The sequence below is a fragment of the Crinia signifera genome, chromosome 12, assembly GCF_055691185.1.
Source record: "Crinia signifera chromosome 12, ASM5569118v1, whole genome shotgun sequence".
NCBI classification, from domain to species: domain Eukaryota; kingdom Metazoa; phylum Chordata; class Amphibia; order Anura; family Myobatrachidae; genus Crinia; species Crinia signifera.
Genome location: NC_139228.1, coordinates 55,817,775 through 55,837,296, shown reverse-complemented (window position 1 = coordinate 55,837,296; position 19,522 = coordinate 55,817,775). Strand labels below are relative to the sequence as shown.

The following is a 19,522-nucleotide window of genomic DNA, read 5'->3' as shown; positions in this document are numbered from 1 at the left end:
GGAACATGGACGGCCAGTTATCGTGCATGCAACTGTAATTACAAAGATAAAATGTGACAACGTTCAGCGAGAGCCATGTGGCTCCAGCAATGCAAAAGTAATCCATTACATGACAAACACAAGAACAAGAACAGCTGTAAGGCTGAAACACGGAGCTACTGAACATTGCAAATCCCCAGTTTATCTCTGCTCTGGCAGCCAGTGTCCTTCCCTGGGACAAGCGTGGCATTTAGTCAGGTACTCTGGCTGAAGACGGTGCCACGTTACATTGTAATGGCAATAAGCCCTGGAGGCATTGCTGGGCGCAGCTTGAACACTATGTACAGAAGTGCCCTATGCCACTTTCATCTGAAAGGAGTCTACTTATATGCTGGCAGCGGCCGTGCATTCAAAGGGCAAGAAGATAATATTCGCTGTGCGCCTTTGTCCATATAACCAAACATATCTGCCCACTGACTGGGTGTAACTGGTCACCAGCTTTATATTGAATGGTTAAACCCCCACACACACACCCCACCTCACATTTCAGGTCGATATCACTGTGTTAGAGGAAAACATATAATGCCAAGTGCTTCCAGGTCTGTTGCCCTCCCAGGCTGAGCCACGCACCCACCGGTTAGGACTGCAGTATGTAATTTATTTCATGCAGGGAATGAGCAGGGCGCACTTCTACAGTTCTGTACTGAAACCGCCAATGAACAGCGTATGTTCGGGATACATAGATACACCTCCCCAAAAACTGTGCCATCCATTGATGGTACAGAAGCGATCTGCCCGGCTCGCCGTACCCCACAGAGATATTAGGTGCTGTGTCACCACAATGCAGCAAGTTCAGTTAGTAAGGGAGACAGGATTATCATTCAGAAACGGCTTCAGCAGCTTGTAAAACACTCAGTGTGGAATCGGAAGCCTGCAGCACATCAGCCTTAAACATGCAGCTGTTTGAAGATTAAAGCAGCCCCAAGTGTTAAATGGAAGCGCAAGTGATTCCCACGCCGGCACCGCTAACAATGACTAGAGATATTCATACAGCGGCTTCAAGACTGTTCTGCTAATTGAGATGTTATTTTTTTTAATGAAACTCGGAGGAGGAGGAAGAAGAGGGGGGTGGGGGGAATCTACTCCTAAAGAAAGTTCACGTTGACTTCAAACCGTTCAGATCCTTTCATTTGTCGTGGCCCAGATTTCAGGCTGCGCCTGCCAGTTAATTAGGCTTTTCAAGCCGTCTGCTAAACCCACTGTTGCTGGCCCTTTCTTCCTTCTGAAGTCGGTGTCTCTGTGTCCTGAGTGGGTCAACTAGATGAAAGCACTTATAGATTTTACTCATTAGGAACCAGGTTAATTAGTCAATCCAAAGACTTTTATTCAAATGAAAGAGACTGAGGAAAGTAGTCTAAGAGACTTCACTAAACTCTCTTTGGTCACCTTAAGTCTTTGCTTTGATGCAAACTGCATTCTCCGAACAATTAAATAGTGTTGCTCAAATGCGTAGGTATAAGGTGGACTCGTGGAAACAGGAGCTTCGAGCGCAGCGGGGAAATGTTATCTTTATGTGAAATACATAGAAACAGTTGCTGCAGACTCCGCAGGTGAAACGCGTCAGGTCAGAACTTGTGTTTAGGGCACATTATGAAACTTTGTATCAAGATCCAAAGTAATAATTTACAACAAAGTACACACTGGTAATGGTGTAGTTGTAAAGCCGCCCATACACGGAGCAATGTTCTAGTGCAATACACGCTCCCGCGCACATGTATGGAGTACATCGCTCCGTGCATGGGAACCTAATGAGACGATAATAATAAGAGGGGTGGTGCACTTGTAGAGATCTGTATGCATTAGTACATGCACATATCCTTATTAGTACATGCGTATATCTGCAGTAGCATTCGGTGTAGACCACATTTACAGTGAGCTTGATTTAGAACCTACTGTACGTGCGACTCATGCTCTGTATGTATATAACTCTGCCCGCTGCGGTTGTGCCTGTGCAGTTTCCGCACAAAGCCTTGTACTCTAGGTCAGTGGTTCCCAACCCTGGTCCTCAAGTACCCCCAACAGTGCATGTTTTGCAGGTCTCCACACAGAATCACAAGTGCTATAATTAGCTCCACCTGTGGATCGTTTCAAATGTGCCTGAACAATGAGTCTACCTGCTGGGTGACCTGGAAAACGTGCACTGTTGGGAGTACTTGAGGACCAGGGTTGGGAACCACTGCTCTAGGTTGTTGACCATTTTGGAGATGATACCTTTACCGTCACCTTGTGTGTCTTAGGCCCTGACCGATTTATTCAGCATTGTTACTATTCCAGCGATTTCCTGACCGCAGTAAATCCTGTTGTTCCCTGTAAACACTGTTTCTCTGGTTCTGCAGTTTGGACACTTCACTCTGTTTTTCAAAGGACATTTTCAGGTGGCGCCCGGTTTGAGTTTTGTGCCGGGTGTGCTTCTGAAATGGTTAATTACCTGTAGCCCAGGTCTCACCACTTCCAAATCTGCAGTCCAGTGGTATAAAATTAGCTAGTGACCCAGATGATGTTAGGGAGCCCTGGGGCGACATCTCAGGATGAGGAGGCCTCAGGTCCTGTGTGAGATCATATAAACACCCCCCTGGCAGAACCAGGAACCAGCACGTGAGTTTCAGATATACACTGTTGTGTTCCGGTTATGGTTGATGTTCTTTTCTCACTGTGGAATCTCAAACCAGGGCACCTGCTGACAAAGGAGCTTACACTTCATTAGGAATGTTTCATGGTTTCTGAGGTTGGATAGAAATAGGGAGATCTTTTTGGTCTGTCTTTTTCTAGCCCACAATAATGGCTGATACCCTCCGTACTGTGACTAAACGCAGCACTTGGCCCATTGCTTGGTCTAGCAAGGATTCCCAGGAATGTGAGACTTCACTTTATTCTGCTACAATGTTTCCACTGAAACTAAAAGACCTAAATCCTCCTATTTCATGGTGGATCTATTCCAACTCCTCACCCAGCGTCGCTACCTTCTGCCAGTAGTGTCACTTACGCCTTACATTCACACACCTATTACCAGGACCGACAGTGGCGGTTATTTACTAAGGTTGCTTTTGTGGCAAGATTCAAGTGTTCATTATTGTTTTTAACAGTGTTAGCTGGAAGAACATAGATGTTCCCATCTACGTACCAATTACCCGGTACTTTTTGTGCTAAAATAGCATCGTGGTGCATGCGATGCAATGCTATTTTAGCACAAAAAGTACCGGGTAATTGGCACGCGTATGGGCACCTTAACACACATAGATATATTCCTGCCTTAAATATTGACACAAAAATTGCGCCTCATTCCAGAAATCCCAACAGACAAGGTCATCTAAGAAGCATCAACAGTGGTGTGTTGCGCCAGGCACTATACTGTTGCATGACTTAGATTTTCCCGATGGTGGCAGCTGCAGGGGTGTAAATTCCTCCACCCGAGGGTGCAAAAAAAACCTACATTTTATGTTGCTGATTATGGGATTTAGAGGAGCTACAAAGGATGGGGGTTGCAGTGCAGTGGGATTGCTTTGTAGACCAGACAGCTCGTCTAAAGAGTTGGTGGAGATCGGATGCCAGCTTGTTATGCACTTTGAGTCCCTTTACACCAGCACGACTCTATATGGTGGTGCACTCTTTCGGCACACAAACACCATTGTCCTTACAGTGGTATGGCTCCCAATATGTGCATTTCCATCTTGGATCGGAAGCCTCTGTGCACTTATTACCATAGGATTTGTACAGAACCTCTCGTCATAAATGACCCTTAACCCTTTGAGTGCCAAGTGAAATTGTCCAAATAAGTGAGAAAATAATTGACAAGCAAACCTTTTTATGACATGTAATGTTACCTTATACAGTATTTACAGTTACTTACATAGCACAGCATATTTAGTTGCACTTTACAATTGGGAACAGTGATAAAACAAACTGGGTGATTACAGACAGACATAGAGGTTGGAGGGCCCTGCTCGCAAGCTTACCGATAGTTTAAGGCATGGGTCTTCAAACGGTGGCCCTCCAGATGTTGTGAAACTACAAATCCCAGCATGCCTTGCCACAGTTTTAACACTCCCTTATAGCAAAACTGTGGCAAGGCATGCTGGGATTTGTAGTTTCACAACATCTGGATGGCCACAGTTTGAAGACCCATGGTAAGGATAGGATTCCATAGCACGGCAGTCCCACCAGATTACAAGACCGTCCTGATGAGATGCAATTAGATGTGAATGCTACTGGAGGTTGGTTTCCCGAATAGGATAGCCTTGCCTGAAGAGGTGAGTTTTCAGGGAACACTTGAAAGTTTGGAGGCTAGAGGAGAGACTTAATGTGTATGGGAGGGCATTCCATAGGGTGGGTGCTGCCTGACAAAAATCCTGCAAGCATAAGTGGGAGCGAGTAATGAGTGTGGATGAGAGACTTAGATCTTGTGCAGAGCGGAGAGGCCGGGTGGGGATATATTTTGAGAAAAGAACATATAGGAAATATATAAATTTAAAATGTTGTGTAAAAAAATATTATAACAAATGTGAGCGATGCTGGCATTTGTAGAAATTTTGAACATCTCTCAGATGTTGGCACTCAAAGGGTTAAAGACAGATGTTGCCATAAGATATTTTAAAGCAAAGGTGAGATGTTGGGAGCGGTAACAGGATCTAATGCTGGGGTGGCCAACTCCAGTTCTTCAGAGCCACCAACAGTTAATGTTTTCCTTGTCTCCTCACAGAATCACAAGTGAAGTATGTAGCTCCATCTGTGGATCTTTTAAAATGTTAGTCAGTAATGAGTGCACCTGTGAGGTGAGCTGGAAAACGTGATCTGTTGGTAGCTCTCGAGGACTGGGGTTGGCTACCCCTGATCTAAGGCTTGCATTGCGCTACACATAGATGCAGAGGTGGCAGAGCAAAACACTACCAGTACAACCCTCATTAACAAAGGAGATCAGACGCTTGGTGGGAGTCATTATGTTACTAGCGGGTGGGCGCTAAGTTTTCACAGGTAGAGGAGAATTACAGGTGCTGAAACACATTGCACATAGGTCCGTTTCCAAGCAATGATCCGGTCAATGCTGCGTTCAGTCATCCTCCTCTTGTCTTCCCTTGCTGCATCCCTTCCTGATCCTCCTTTCCTTGCTGGGATTTTATTCTTTATTTCTTCTATACTTTCCCTAAATGCAACTTTCAGCATGCATCAGCATCCTGCAGCCAAAAACTGACCCACTGTGGACTGAAACCAATCTCTTTAGTTTTTCCTGTTTATTTGTCATGCACAGACAGACTGCAGTACTACAGTAGGTCCTCACGAAAAAGCAACATGTTGTGAATGCTGCAAACTATTTCTGAATTCACAACCCAAAAATCCCTTCATCTGATCATCCGCGCCATGTTGTTTATTATTTCCCTTGGATCATGGAAAGAGCACCAGAAACATAAAACCCACGGTGCACCAACCTTAAGCTACAAAAGTGGCCAAAAATCAGCGGTTACAAACAAGTCACCGCCTGCGCAGTCTGTGTGTGCATCATTTGGAAAACTGTTCAGCATTCCTTACGTTCTAGAACCAAAGAACGGGACTCCTTTTCTCCCCTGTGGGATAAGAATGTTTTTCACCCCCTCCCCTGTGGTTTTTATTTGTGTAATTCCTCTCCAGTATAATGTCCTCTTACCTGATGCTTGGTTTGTTTCCAAAATTCTGCTCTCCCTGCATTACAATGACCCACAAAAGATGCCGCCTTATTTTTTTTTTCTAATGCAACTTACAAAAGGAACAACTTTAGCTGCCCTGACTTTCTGATCCCGGTCTGCAGTATGTCCAGCTTTGGACTTTAGTGGGCATACTACCCATCAGTAAACACCTTACTAACTTACTGACCCCTCTTTATAATTTTTAGTTCTTTCTCACCGGCCTGCAGCTAAAATTGTTCCGAGGACAGACACGTCTTGAGCGCAAGCCCCGTCTGCTGTGACTTAATTTAGCTCCGCTCTTCATGTTAACAGCACTTATTTATTTTTGTTTTTAATTTGTAATTTTTTGTTTTTTTTTTTAGTAGAAGAAAAAAACTTTTTGAGGTTGTTTTTTTTTTTTTTTTGAATAAGAAGATATTGCTGTCTATTTTTCTTACAACTGTTTTATGTGGATCTAAAAAATTTTGGGTGGGTGACGAAAGGTGAAGGTGATTTGCATGTCGGACAAGTTGCAGTTTAGGGTTTGTAAGATCTGTTGGTGTTTAGAGTTTTGCTTTTTACTTTCCTATATGGGCATGCAAATGTTCATTTTGTTTTTTTTGTTTTTTTATTTTGTTCTGTATATTGCCTGTCCCTTCCTTACAGCCAGAAGCTCAAAAGCTGCTAGATCACTACGTAACGCCTTATCATGGACATGGCAACTGATTCACACCCTCGGCCTACTAATATTCATCCAATGTCTAGTCTCCTTATAGATTTGTTCTCCCTTATTTCTCAACCCTCCTCCTCCCCTCCTTCCACACTCTTTTTCCATCCATAAGACTTTCTTCTTTTTTTCTACCCCCCCCCCCCCCAAAAAAAAATGTATTAAATAATTAACGCCATAGAGAGAAATCAAAACAAATGAAAATATATATTCCTGTATGAATAGGCACAAACGGATTCAGACAGGTTGGGCAAATCATTTTTTTCAACATTAAAACCTCAAAATTGTCCAAAAAAAAAAGCAAAATTCTAAAAACATTTACAGGGGTTGATTTTTATTCGTTCTCCATTTTCCTCTCTCTCATTTTTTTATTTTACTAACGTCTAAAGACACAAATATATATTAGCAGTGAGCGAAGCTCCAGTGTGTGATTATGTTACTCCACAGGAAAGTTCTCTTGTCTTTTTGTGCTGTGACTCCTATGTGTCATTTTACCTATGTAATTTTTTTTGTCTTTAAGCGATAGCTAGATGACAACTCCTCCAGATTTATGATACCTCTCTCTAAAAATTTGCTTTTATTTTTTTGGTTAAGCATTAGGGGGGTGGGGAGGGTGATTTAACCCCAAACAAAACAAAATAATTGACAAGAATGTATCCGTTTGACATTCTTATACAAACTTTGTTCTGTAAACCTTTTTTTTTACATGCCAAAAAACATGCGGGCAATTTGTGGATGTAAGTCTCCAGCAAAGTAATGTATTTTTTTGTTTTTTTAATTCTAATTCTTCATTTTTATTTTATTTTTTTGTCACGTGGCATATTCGGTTCTTCATTTTTTTATGCTTTTTGGTTGGGGTTTTTTATTTTACCTTAATTTCAGTTTCTTGTTTCCTAAGTTGAATCTTTTCTTCCAGACTTTTTATTCTTTGTGGTATCTGTGTTTCAAACATATAATTTACTTGCATTTGCCGTGCAGATTGGTTTGTTTTCTTTTTACATTGTTCTTTATTTTTGAGGGGGGATTCAATGTTTCATTATGATTTTGAATGTATCATTGTACCAGTTCCCCTACATACAGCCCCAGAGTGAATAGTTGTTGGTGAAAGTTAGGTGTTCATCTGGCACATTCCATAACATTCATTAATGGAGGGGGTTTACTATAGTGGACACTGTACGCAGGTGGCGTGAGGTAGATGCTCACATTTCTAGATAGATCTCTGGAAAAAGTTTGCCTCCATAGCTGACTATGTACAATGTGTTTATTCGTACACTTGTACATGCCACATAGGGCATTAGGTAGACAGACAATCAAAGTATGGAAATTTCAAGGAACAAATTACAATCAACCATTTGCTCCTAAACACTGGAAAATGGACATAAGCAGTCATCTGCATAAATTGATTTAACCAATTTGTCTGTGGGACTAATTTTTGCCTGTTTTCCATGATTAGGAGCAAATGGTCAAATGTCAATGACTCCTCAAAATTTCCAAATTGTAATTCCAACCTCGAAACCAGTTAAAGCTGCTGTATATGGGAGTGTGTAAGGCTCCCCGTAATTTGGAACAAAAAAGAGGGGGTATACAGCACTGGGTTGTTCTGAATGATGACCAAACACAATTTATATGGTCAAATACAAATACATTTAGGTACTTCTTTACTTTCACGGCGCCAGCATGGCGCCGCGCGTACTTCCGGGTTACGCTCGCCACTAACTAAGTAAAATAAACTAAGTTAACGCCATGCCAACATGGATAGTTCATACCTCCACTATCCATGTTGGCATGGAGTTGATTTTAATTAGCGTGGCGAGCGTAGCGAGCCACCGAGCCCGCAGCGTGGGCGAGCGAAGCGAGCCCCGCAAGGGGACTCTGACGCGCGGCGCCATGAAAGTACAGAAGTACCTACATTTATTATAACATACAACAATAAAGAGAGTACGCTCTAAGAAAAAAATATGTATAATACATATACTTAAAAAATATATTGCGCAATGAATAAAAAAGGAAGGGGGATTTTGAAGATGGTCAATGCATGCACATAGCTCTGGGAAGTAAACGAAGGTAGTTCATGGGCCAATAAATTTGTTATAGTTACCACCATTAATGGTCAAAACATCAAGGTCTCATCTGGGGACCTGGAGATGGTTCCGGTGGAGATGGTTCCGGTTAAATTCCCACCATACTAAAGACCCTGACACCAACTTAAGCCCTACTTTCCACCTGGGCCCCAATCGAGAGCCCAAAACCACCTTGCACCAGGCTCCACAGTGGTGAACTTATCCCGGACCAGCTTCCACCGTCCTGGGCCTCACAGGTCCACCTAAATTGTGTTTGGTCATCATTCAGAACAACCCAGCGCTGTATACCCCCTCTGTAAAGATAATCAATACTGTAGTTGGGATATCAAAATAACCACACAAAAGAAAAGTACACTAAGTACCCAAGAAGTTATAAAATCACAGGAAAAGGGTCAGCAGGTGGTCTTCTAGTACAAATTCCTAAAATTGTATAACCCGGCCATATATAACCCATTAGATGAATAGATTCCAAGGCAACGAGGGGGACTTGGCACAGGTTAGAGGGATTTCCTTATACATCCCATATACATTGCCAGATGATGAGACCAGTGTAGAACCCTTTAGAATGCAGGCCAGGTCAGGGAGCCGAGTGTCCATTTATGCTTGCTGTCATGTACGCTACATTTCTGTTACTAATGATTTTTTTCTTGTTTTTTGTTTTTCCCTTTGCGTTTCCTCACATTTAGGAGGTGAATTAGTAATACCCGTCCTAGTAGAGGATCCCTTAGAAACCCCTTCAGTAGCTACACGTATCCCCTCCATCACTCTCTCCCCTACCTTCCAACCACTCCTCACCATATTTGAGACCACCAAAGATTCCCAGTCTGTGACACCTGAGGCGGGGTTACCTTGCTTGTCGGACCAAGGCAGCGATGGTTGTGATGAGGATGATGATGATGATGGCTTGGTGATATCTGGGTATGGCTCAGGGGAAACCTTTGACTCTAACCTGCCCCCTACCGATGATGAAGATTTTTACACCACCCTCTCCTTGGTAACAGATAAGAGCCTTTCCACATCATTCTTCGATGGTGGCTTCAAATCACAGGCGCCCAAATGGGGATCAAAGGACTTTAAACCTAACAAAGTCTCCGAACCTGGTAGGACTTCTACCACAAGTTTGCCCCCTGAGCTAATACGCTCCACGTCTTCATCTGGAATGGTGCCCATGGTGCCAGCCGGCAAAATGAATAACCATGAGCTCAAACCCCAGCCCGATATAGTGTTGCTACCATTTCCCACTGCCTACGAGCTAGACAGCACAAAGCTCAGGAGTCCGCTAATAACATCCCCCATGTTCCGTAATGTGCCCACAGCAAACCCCACGATGCCGGGAAGCAGACGGGTCCCGGGGGCTTCTGAGGTGGTCCGGGAGTCCAGCAGCACGACGGGAATGGTCGTCGGCATTGTGGCAGCCGCTGCGCTCTGCATCCTGATCCTCCTGTATGCCATGTACAAGTACAGAAACAGGGACGAGGGGTCCTACCAGGTGGACGAGACCAGAAACTACATCAGCAACTCTGCTCAGAGCAACGGGGCTCTAATGAAAGAGAAGCAGCACAGCTCTAAAGGTGGTCACAAGAAGCAGAAAAATAAGGACAAGGAATATTACGTGTAAAATACAATTTACTATTAATCTATGTTATCAAAGCGAACACAGATGTGAACTCACTCAACCGGCAAAGGGAAAATGTACATTGCTGTTGATGTATAGACGTATTCATATATCAGTGGACAAGTAAGAGCAATGTTTAGAGACCGGAACGGAGTGTCAGCTGCCTTGTGCCAGAGGCAGGTGATGACGAGAGCTGTTGCTGCTCTACCCAGGCTGGATACAGCTAACTGTAATATAAAGCACACTTACTGTCCGCCGCAAAAAGACATAAAATATATATATATATACACACACAAAGTACATGAACTCCAGCTGACCGGTTCTAGGGCTCTCTCCTCAATCTGTGTGGACCCAGCTCAGAGCAGCCCCTGGGATCCATCACAACCAACAGTCTCGAGAGAGAGCCTTAAAATAATCAAAGCAAAAGGGAAAAAAAATATATACAAAAAAAAAAAAAGTTAAAGACTCTGAAAGTTATTTATTTATCCATTTTTATGTTTCTGGTTTTGGGAGGTTTCATTTTTGTAATTTTTTTTTTCTAATTTCTCCCATCTTTGTTTATAATGAAAATACACAACATGGCCCGATGCGGCCATGTACAGCCAAGGAACTGTATACCCCATGTATAATAGCAGATGTGAGTGCGTGTGCTGAATGTCTGTGAATGGAGATTGTTGCCATATAAAAGATATCATGGTGTGTTCTCTTTTCATATCAGGTTGTGGTGTCTTATAAGACATATTGTTTGCAGTATGTTTCAATAAAATATAAAAAGAACAAAAAAAACTATATTGGAAAGAGGGATTGGAGAGGGCCCGGGTCTGTACAGCCAGATCCGACCTGCGTCTGTAAATGCGCAGAACTCTGTCACATGGCCAAATATGTTGGTGCGAAAGGGGAAAGGAATCCGTTGTGTCCTTTTATTTTTTTGTCAAATGTCAGCAATTGAAAAATAAGCCGGAAAACAGAAGAAAAAATATTTATTAAAGTATCCACAAAAAGGAGACTTTTTTTTTTCTTTGCATTTCCGGGTTTTGTGACTTCCTTCGATGCATGCAAAAAACAAACACATGAAAGCAACCAATAAAGGAAGGTGGTCTGGACAGCGCCGGTCAGATGGAGCGACGCCGTGACAAAAAGCCAAAAATTGTCTTTATGGTTATGGTGTCGTTTCCTGCGTAGGACGGGACCTGAATTTTGCCCGTGTCCAGTCTACTTTTGAGGACTTCAGACAAATGAAATTACATTTAAAAAAAAAAAAAAAAATGCTTTCACAGATGAATTTAAACAGAGAAAATGAATTTTATTACGAGTAGAATCTATATATACATATATAAATATGCAGAGATATTTATTGAGATGACTGGTATATGTTTATGGGAAAAGAATATTGTGTTTTAAAAGGGAGATTTGTCATTAACCCCCTCAGTGCCAGCTGCAATGCCGTACGCTTCGTGCTAGCCTAGGCGCCTTCTGATCTGCCGCCGTTAATGGAGGCAGAACACAATCAGGGATGGAAATGTAGTTATTAAGCACATTAGGAAGTTTCCGGTTTAAGATGAGCAATAACGGGATTGCTCTGTGTTCAGCGGCTAATTGTGGCGATATCCAGATGAACTGTGACCCCCAAAACAGGCAACAAAATCCCCATTTGTAAGCGACAAATGTCAGACACATGCACACGGTGTAAAGAATGTATGAGGCCCGAACGAGCAACAATAGCTTTGATTTACATTTAAAATGCACTTTAAAATAAAAGAATCAGGAGTAGCCCTTCTGTTTAAGGTGACATATCTGGGTTCCCCAAATCACGGGCTACCCTGTCCGCCTCCCCCCTGTGTGTTCCTAATATATTGCCGAACAGTATTGCGGGGACACAGCTGCTAAATGTCTCTAGATAATTTGTGCCTTTTCTACCAAAATAAGACAACCCCCCCCCCCCCCTTGATTTCTTCAAAGCAGCGGAGTTAAGGATTTCTGTTCCAAGGGGGTTAATGACAAGCTGCCGTATTAGCCCTTTCACCTCCTAGTTTCCATGTAAGAGGCTTTAAAAGACAATACTGGGTGCTGGCGGAGTTGTGTGTCCATCAGACGTTGGCTGAACTACACTTTAGTTTTGCTTGTCCCTAAGGCTGACCTCCGAGCAGTAATTTGGGCACAGCAATGTCTACTTGTTCAATCTATATAATTGGTGTCAGGAAGCGGTCAATGGAGAGATGCACTAACCTGGGGAAAGGGGTGGGAGGCGTAGTGAGGGTGGGGGTTTATGGTCGGCAGATACTGGACTGGGCCTCTTTGTAAGCACAATCTTGGACGCAGCCCTCTCTGTGTCACACAACTCTTCCGACGACCAGTATTACAGGGAGGGGAAGGGATAAGAACATGAATTGTAAAACATGAAAAGGATTTCTATTTTCTAATGTCTATTTTTGAGTTTCTGCTGTGATTACATTCCTGTAATGTGTACTGTACATGTGTAGGGAATGGAGCAGGAGGACTTCCGAGGGATGTGGGGTAACTGGAATAGTCTCCCCATAACTGCCAGGGCTGGTCTAGATGGAGCGAATGATAATGTGGCTCCTAATTCCTGTCCACACATTGGATGGTATTTATCAAAGCTAGGAAAATTCAAAAAAATTGTGAGAAATAAAGTACTAATCAATCAAATTCTAAATTACGTGTTACAGGATGTTTTTGAAAAAAAAAACTAGCTAGAAGCTCCTATCAATCACGATTTTATCTCTTACAAAAGGATTGATAATTGATAATATTCCCATAAAAAGAGAGAATACAGACGCTAAGCGGCAAATAAAGATCATCATATGCAAATCACTAAGGGAAACCGCTAAACCTTCCCAAACCGCCATCACTTTACTGCGCTAAACCACTTCCTGTACTTCAGGCTATGTAGCCCAATAGGTTACACTGCTTATTAATAGAAAGCAGATCATGTATGCGTCACATGTCATTACCACACCGAATTACTACTCTCACCGATACACCACTCCTATATCATAACAGTATTACATAAGATTTCAAAGGAGAAAGAACATATGATGATGATATATACAGTATGTACATTATATATATATATATATATATATATATATATATATTTATATATAATATAATCGCATCTATATATAGGTCTAGTGTCCGAGACTCTCCGAAACACTGCCATCTGCTGGCAGAGTGTGAAACTACATCTCTCTCTCACACATGCACAAACACAGAAGGTAGCAGACTAGCTTTCAAAGCTTTTGCTTTATGCGGGCTTACTAGTGTGTAATACATACTTTTTTGTGTGTGTGTGTCCATGTACATTGCGCCACTCTGTAGCACCAGCCATTCTTTTGCAACTTTCTCTATTAAATAGCATGTTTGTAAAACAAAGAACATAGGACACACAAGCAGCGTCTGCTGATTAATATGATCTGCAGCATGTCTTTATTCAGTCTGTGACCGCGGGTGTTTCTGCATCGGAAATGCTTCATTACCGTGTTTACCAGGAAAACACCGGAATGTTTCATTGCTTATGCATATATATTAGAGGCGCAGATGATTTAATCAGCAGAAGCTGCTTGTGTGTTCTATCCTCTCTGCAAATAAGACACTATTAAACGGACAAAGTCGCAAAACAGATGCCCAGTGCTAGAGTCACACAGAGCTAATGGTTTATGTAGAATGCTACTTGTAGCACATGGCGGATGTACGTGGACACATATGTATAGTAGAGCTGAAAAGTGTCCTGTTTAGTAGACACCGCCACATAACCACCTGCCTGAATGAATGCCTAATAGTGGCCATTTCCCATAGCAACCATTTCTCCCCGCACCGGACTGTAGCGGTGATGGGTATCAAGCCTATAGGAAACCAAGGGAATAACATTTCCGTGATGCATATAGGCCCAGATTTCTTCAGATAAAAAGACCCCAGAATTTAAGCTGTGCCTTTCAGGGAACCTACAGATCCCATCTACTAAATGTCTGCTGTTCAGGATGGGATCTTGGTGAGTATAGTAGAGAAATATGGAGATGGTATAACAACACCTTCAGAATCAGTAGTCTGTGGATATTGTGCCCATCTGCTGGGACTGAGAAAATATGGGATGGAGACTATATGACTATATATCTAATCTAGTCCTACTTGCTTCGTTCCTTACCATGTACAGACAATATCCTTTATGGCAGTGGGGCTAACATGTGAATACTAAATATGTCCATTAAAATAGTCTTACGCTTTAATATTATGCTCTGACAGATTTTGGCTAGAGGGTCTGATGTCACCTTCTGCAGAGCTGGCGGAAGACCCCACTCAGAGCATATTATTAAGATAAACATGTTTAGAGCGGATTGGGTGTGAGAACTTGCGGTTCCCCGTGGGGGGGCGATAACCATAACACCGCAAGTTGGGACGTGTTTAGATTCACTCCGAGCCCCCCCTGTAGCCAGAAGGATCAAACAGAGCCCCCTCTCTGGTGTCTGGGGGTGATTAACTCACGTCTATTTTCCACAGTTACAATAGTAAGAAACAAAATTACATGAAATGATTAATAATGTTTATTATTATCTTGGTGGCATTTCAGAGACAAAGCTGCCATTTGCCAAACAGCTCCAATCATGGGCGGCTTGTGTTACTGTCACCTCTTTTTTTTGTTTTTCGCACTTCTAACAAAGAGTATGAAAAGACCACTAAAGGGACCTGTATGCGTGTGCTTTTACTTTCTAACTGGATCGTAATGTCATTGTTGTGTACGTGTAAAGATTTTCTTTATCAAATTCCTTTTTTCTTTTTTTTTTATCTTATCTGAAAAATAAAACTAAACAGTAAAATAAAATGTGTCTGATCGGTTCTTCTGCAGTGCAACTCATACACTCCCAGTCTGCCCAACGCACGGTAACACAACGTCATCTCCAGCCAGGAGACCTCCAGTATAAAACGAAACAGAAACCATCAGGCGCGATGGTATAAACTGTTGTTCCAACAACATATAAGTAAATTACACTTTAAGGTAATAAAGGCTGCTCCAAAATGCAATTCTGGGAATTGCTTTATAAAGAACCAGTGAATATTTTACGAGTACAGAGCAATTAGTTAAATGTGCACACATTATATATATATATATATATATATATATATATATATATATATATATATATATATATATATATATATATATTACTTTGTAACTGTAAAAGAGAGCGCCACACAACTGGAAGATTATAATTAAAAATATTTATTTATTAGCTTAATTCAATCAATAGAGAATATGATTTATAAAAACATGACTGCATATAGTCTTAATCATGCATACATAACATAACAATGATAATAAAAAACAGCTCCTCAATATCTAATTCGAAAAAACAGATGATATTAATCTGTTATAACCAGCTCCGGAGTGGTGCCATTACTTGTGGAAATATTTGATTTATATAACGTGAAAGCTCATTGAAAGATAACGTCTCTCCGAGAAAAGGGAGGAATTGGTAACAAAATATGTTGGTTATCGGATAGGCAGTTCTCAAAGTTTTTAATAATGTTTTGTTCCACCACACGTTTATATATGTTATACGCTCCATTATAAAACAAGGGAGACAAATTTCACCATACTCCCTTTGAGCTCCTACAGAGTTAATACACAACTGGGTTTTGATTAATTAGCATACAGGTCCAAATTGTTCAGCAGAACTCTCTGATAAATACTGGAGACTGTTGGCTAGTGCCATGGTTCCCAAACTGTGCGCTGTGGCTCCCTGGGGTGCCGCAGCACAGTGACAGGGGAGCCACGGTGCCAGTGTCTAATAATTATCACCAGGCAGGGTACAGCATACCTGCCAACATGACCCTCTCCAGGAGGGACACATTGCTCTGTTTCTGGACTTCTCTCATAATGTATGATTGCCATCACCTGTTTCACACAGGTTAATTGATTAGAAAGGCGCTTCAATACAGGTAATGGCAATCATTAATTAAGGGAGAAGTCCAGAAACAGAGCAATGTGTCCCTCCTGGAGAGGGTCATGTTGGGAGGTATGGTGCAGGGACTGAGTGGCGGGAGGGGGACTTGGACTGAGCATCGGAAGGGAGGCAGGGACTGAGCAAGTCGGCTGGCTCCTTCAATATGTTAACCTGCAGCCTGCGCTGGGAGTGCCTGGTGTGCAGGCTGCAGGGAAGAAGACAGGGTCCAACCTCCCTGCCCGGCCATGGCCCTGACATCACCCTGCCATCGCCCTTCTGCCCACCCTGGCCATCGACCCTGTCACCCGCCTGACCATCGTCTGCCACCCGCCGTGGCCATCGCTTTGCCACTTAACAAACATTTTCTATCCTAGACAGCAGGTAATTATTATTATTTTTTTGCTTTATATTTTAATATTATGAGGAATGATGGGGAGATGCAGCAGTGACGGGAAGAGGGGTAGGGACAGAGAGATGCAAGGGTGGGGACATCGCTATGTGTGTAGGGGCCATAACATTCGCCCAGCAATTAATATCCTCCATGCTGGATATTAATCAGTTAGGACCAGTGTTCTCACTGGAGAACAGCGGTCCTGTCAGATCGCTCAGTGCTGATATATCGCTCTGTGCTGATCAATCTTGCTGAGCGTCCTGAGTGATCTAGCATCATTCAGAATGCTTCAGCATCTCTGCATGTGTAGGCCCCATATGATCAGTTTTGTTCGGCTACTCCAAATGGCTAGAAATGAACTGGTTCTTTCATCCTACCACAAACCACCAACCTCGCTATAAAATTAATCGTATTTTATTTGCACATGAACTTTTTTACACGGGCCACCCTGTTACCCATATTAATTATTTTGGCTTAGGGGTGCCTTGAAAAAGTCATGAAGACCCAAAGGTTGCCTTAGACTTAAAAAGTTTGGGAACCACTGGGCTAGTGTTTTACTTCCTTCTGATGAAACCGCAACCTACGCACAGTGGAGAAACGCGTCAAGGATAAAATTTGAAGTCTACAAATACCTCATGATATTGCCAGCCCGGTATTGCTCACCACTACTACACCACTACCCGGCGCTTCATACCTCCCACCGGAGATTGCCAAACACACTTCACCTCCCCACTACTGTCTGGAACCTGTAAGTCTACCTGCTTGCACCCACGTTTGCAGCTCGCTCCCTGCCGAATCATCTCTAGCGGCCAGCCGACTTTTGCCGACCGCGTTAGCAGGTGTAGCTTGAGGCGCACCTTTGACATCATTGTGTGACTGTGGCAAGGGGACTACTATTCCTGAATTGAGGTATTGCCAGTGTATGAGTTTACAAAAAAAACATTCACTGATTACAATCAATTGGGCATACTTATCACCGCATTTGGTTAATACCACTATCTTGTTTAAACAAACTAATACTTTGAGAACTGCCTATCCGATAACCAACATATTTTGTTACCAATTCCTCCCTTTTCTCGGAGAGACGATATTTTTCAATGAGCTTTCACGATATATAAATCAAATATTTCCACAAGTAATGGCACCACTCCGGAGCAGATCAATATCATCTGTTTTTCAAATTAGATATTGAGGAGCTGTTTTTTTATTTTCTATGTTATGTTATGTATGCATGATAAAGTCTATATGCAATCATGTTTTTATAAAAGATATTCTCTATTGATTGAATTAAGCTAATAAATATATATATTTTTAATTATAATATTCCAGTTGTGTGGCGCTCTCTTTTACAGTTACAGAGTACGATATATATGCACATTTGACTAATTGCTCTGTACTCTTAAAATATTCACTGACCTCCAGTATACATACAGTGCTGTCTGATCCTGTCAGGAGATCTCTGTATATTATATATAGACACCCGGCGCTGTCTGATACCGTCCTAATAACACCAGTCAGGAGATCTCTGTATAATATATATATATATATATACATATACATACATACATACACACACACACACACACACACACACACACACATATATATATATATATACACACACACACACACACCGGGGCTCGACAAACCCCGGGCGCCAGGTCGCCATGGTGACCAGAATTGACATCCTGGCGACCCCTCTCCACATTGTGGAGTGTCCTCAGCAGAGGGAAGCGGGGGATGTCACCACGGCTCCAGCAGCCCTGATGTGTTACTTCCTGCCCGGCGTCCCCCTCAGTGCGACACTTGGTGAGAGCGAGTCTGCTAAGCGTAAGTGCGGCGGCCGGCTCCCCTGCCCTCCTCTCACTAAGCCCTGCCCGCTGACGCTGCAGACCGCAGGAAGGCGTCTTTCTCCTTTGATGTATATCGCCGCAGCCATCCGCCTGTTGTATAGGTGTGGTCCCACTGCCGCGCTCCGCCATCTGTAGACTACTGAGCTGATGGCGGCGGAACCACACCTATAGTACAGGCGGACTGCGCAGCACAAGTAGTTGTGCAGGTTCCCAGCAGGTGGTGGTGCCTAGCCCTCCTACTGCCGCTAAGGCACTGCTACAGTTGCCCTTTCACTGATCGTGAGTCCCCTTGCGCCCTCTGTGAATATGTGTGTGTAATATAGAGCTGGATTCGGTATGAAATCCCAAAGGTCAAAATCTCGACAGGTCAAAATCCCGAATGGGTCATAATCCCAACAAGGACAAAATCCCGACAAGGTGAAAATACCGACATATAGAATGTACAGGTGAAACAGTCAACATGACTGTGTCGACAGGTCGCCATGGGTTTTTTCACTGTTTTTTGAGCCGAATGTCGACACGGTGGACATGGACACAGTTGAAGTGAACCGCAGCCCCTCGCATCGCTCGCGATACTTCGGGGCACACTATTTTATTCTCCCACCACACCCTAGTGAATGGTAGGGCATGAAATCCTGCCTGTCGGCACATGTCGGGTCAAAAAACAGTGCAAATAACCATGTCGACCTCGCGACCTGTCGACACAGTCATGGCGACTGTTTCACCTGTACATTCTATATGTCGGTATTTTGACCTTGTCGGGATTTTGTCCTTGTAGCCTTAACTATTACGTAACTGTAACTATGTTAGTATGGGCAGAGGCGTGAGGCATCACAGAAGATGGTGATGACATTATGGGCACATACTCAGCATCGTCCCTGCAGCCAGAGACGTTATACACTGTGGAATCACGGGACGGGTGGAGCACACTGCATATACTGTAGCTGGTGGAGGTCATTCAGATCCTGAAAGATCTGCATCCTGATGAGCAAAGTACCAATATCAGTACTGCGTGCATTCACATGACCTGTTCTGCACCTGCGTCATTGGGTCCTGCGCCAGGATGCAGTACGGCATCAGAATATCAGTGATGGCCGGTCTGATGCCGTTTAGGGCCGGTAAGAGGCCAGGATCTCTGCTGTTGGCCTATGATTTCCTGGCGAGAATCTGTGATGAGCAGGATGCACCATGGTGTTGGAGTGATCCGATGTGGCTGGGAACAC

At 43.0% G+C, this 19,522-nt stretch overlaps 1 protein-coding gene across 20 annotated transcripts in view; it reads left to right on the top strand.

The window, feature by feature from the left end:
* The window catches only part of NRXN3 (neurexin 3), a 289,777-nt gene extending 277,752 nt beyond the window's left edge, over positions 1-12,025 (top strand). For 11 of the 20 annotated variants that reach the window (XM_083166934.1, XM_083166933.1, XM_083166932.1 and 8 more), the window contains one exon: positions 9,167-12,025. In XM_083166934.1, the coding sequence (XP_083023060.1) occupies positions 9,167-10,098 (932 nt within the window). In that variant the 3' untranslated portion in view covers positions 10,099-12,025. Of the gene's footprint in view, positions 1-6,338; positions 6,534-9,166 lie in introns of those variants that run through there. The other 9 variants (XM_083166942.1, XM_083166938.1, XM_083166936.1 and 6 more) reach the window with 2 other exon arrangements.
* The last annotated feature ends 7,497 nt before the right edge of the window (positions 12,026-19,522 follow it).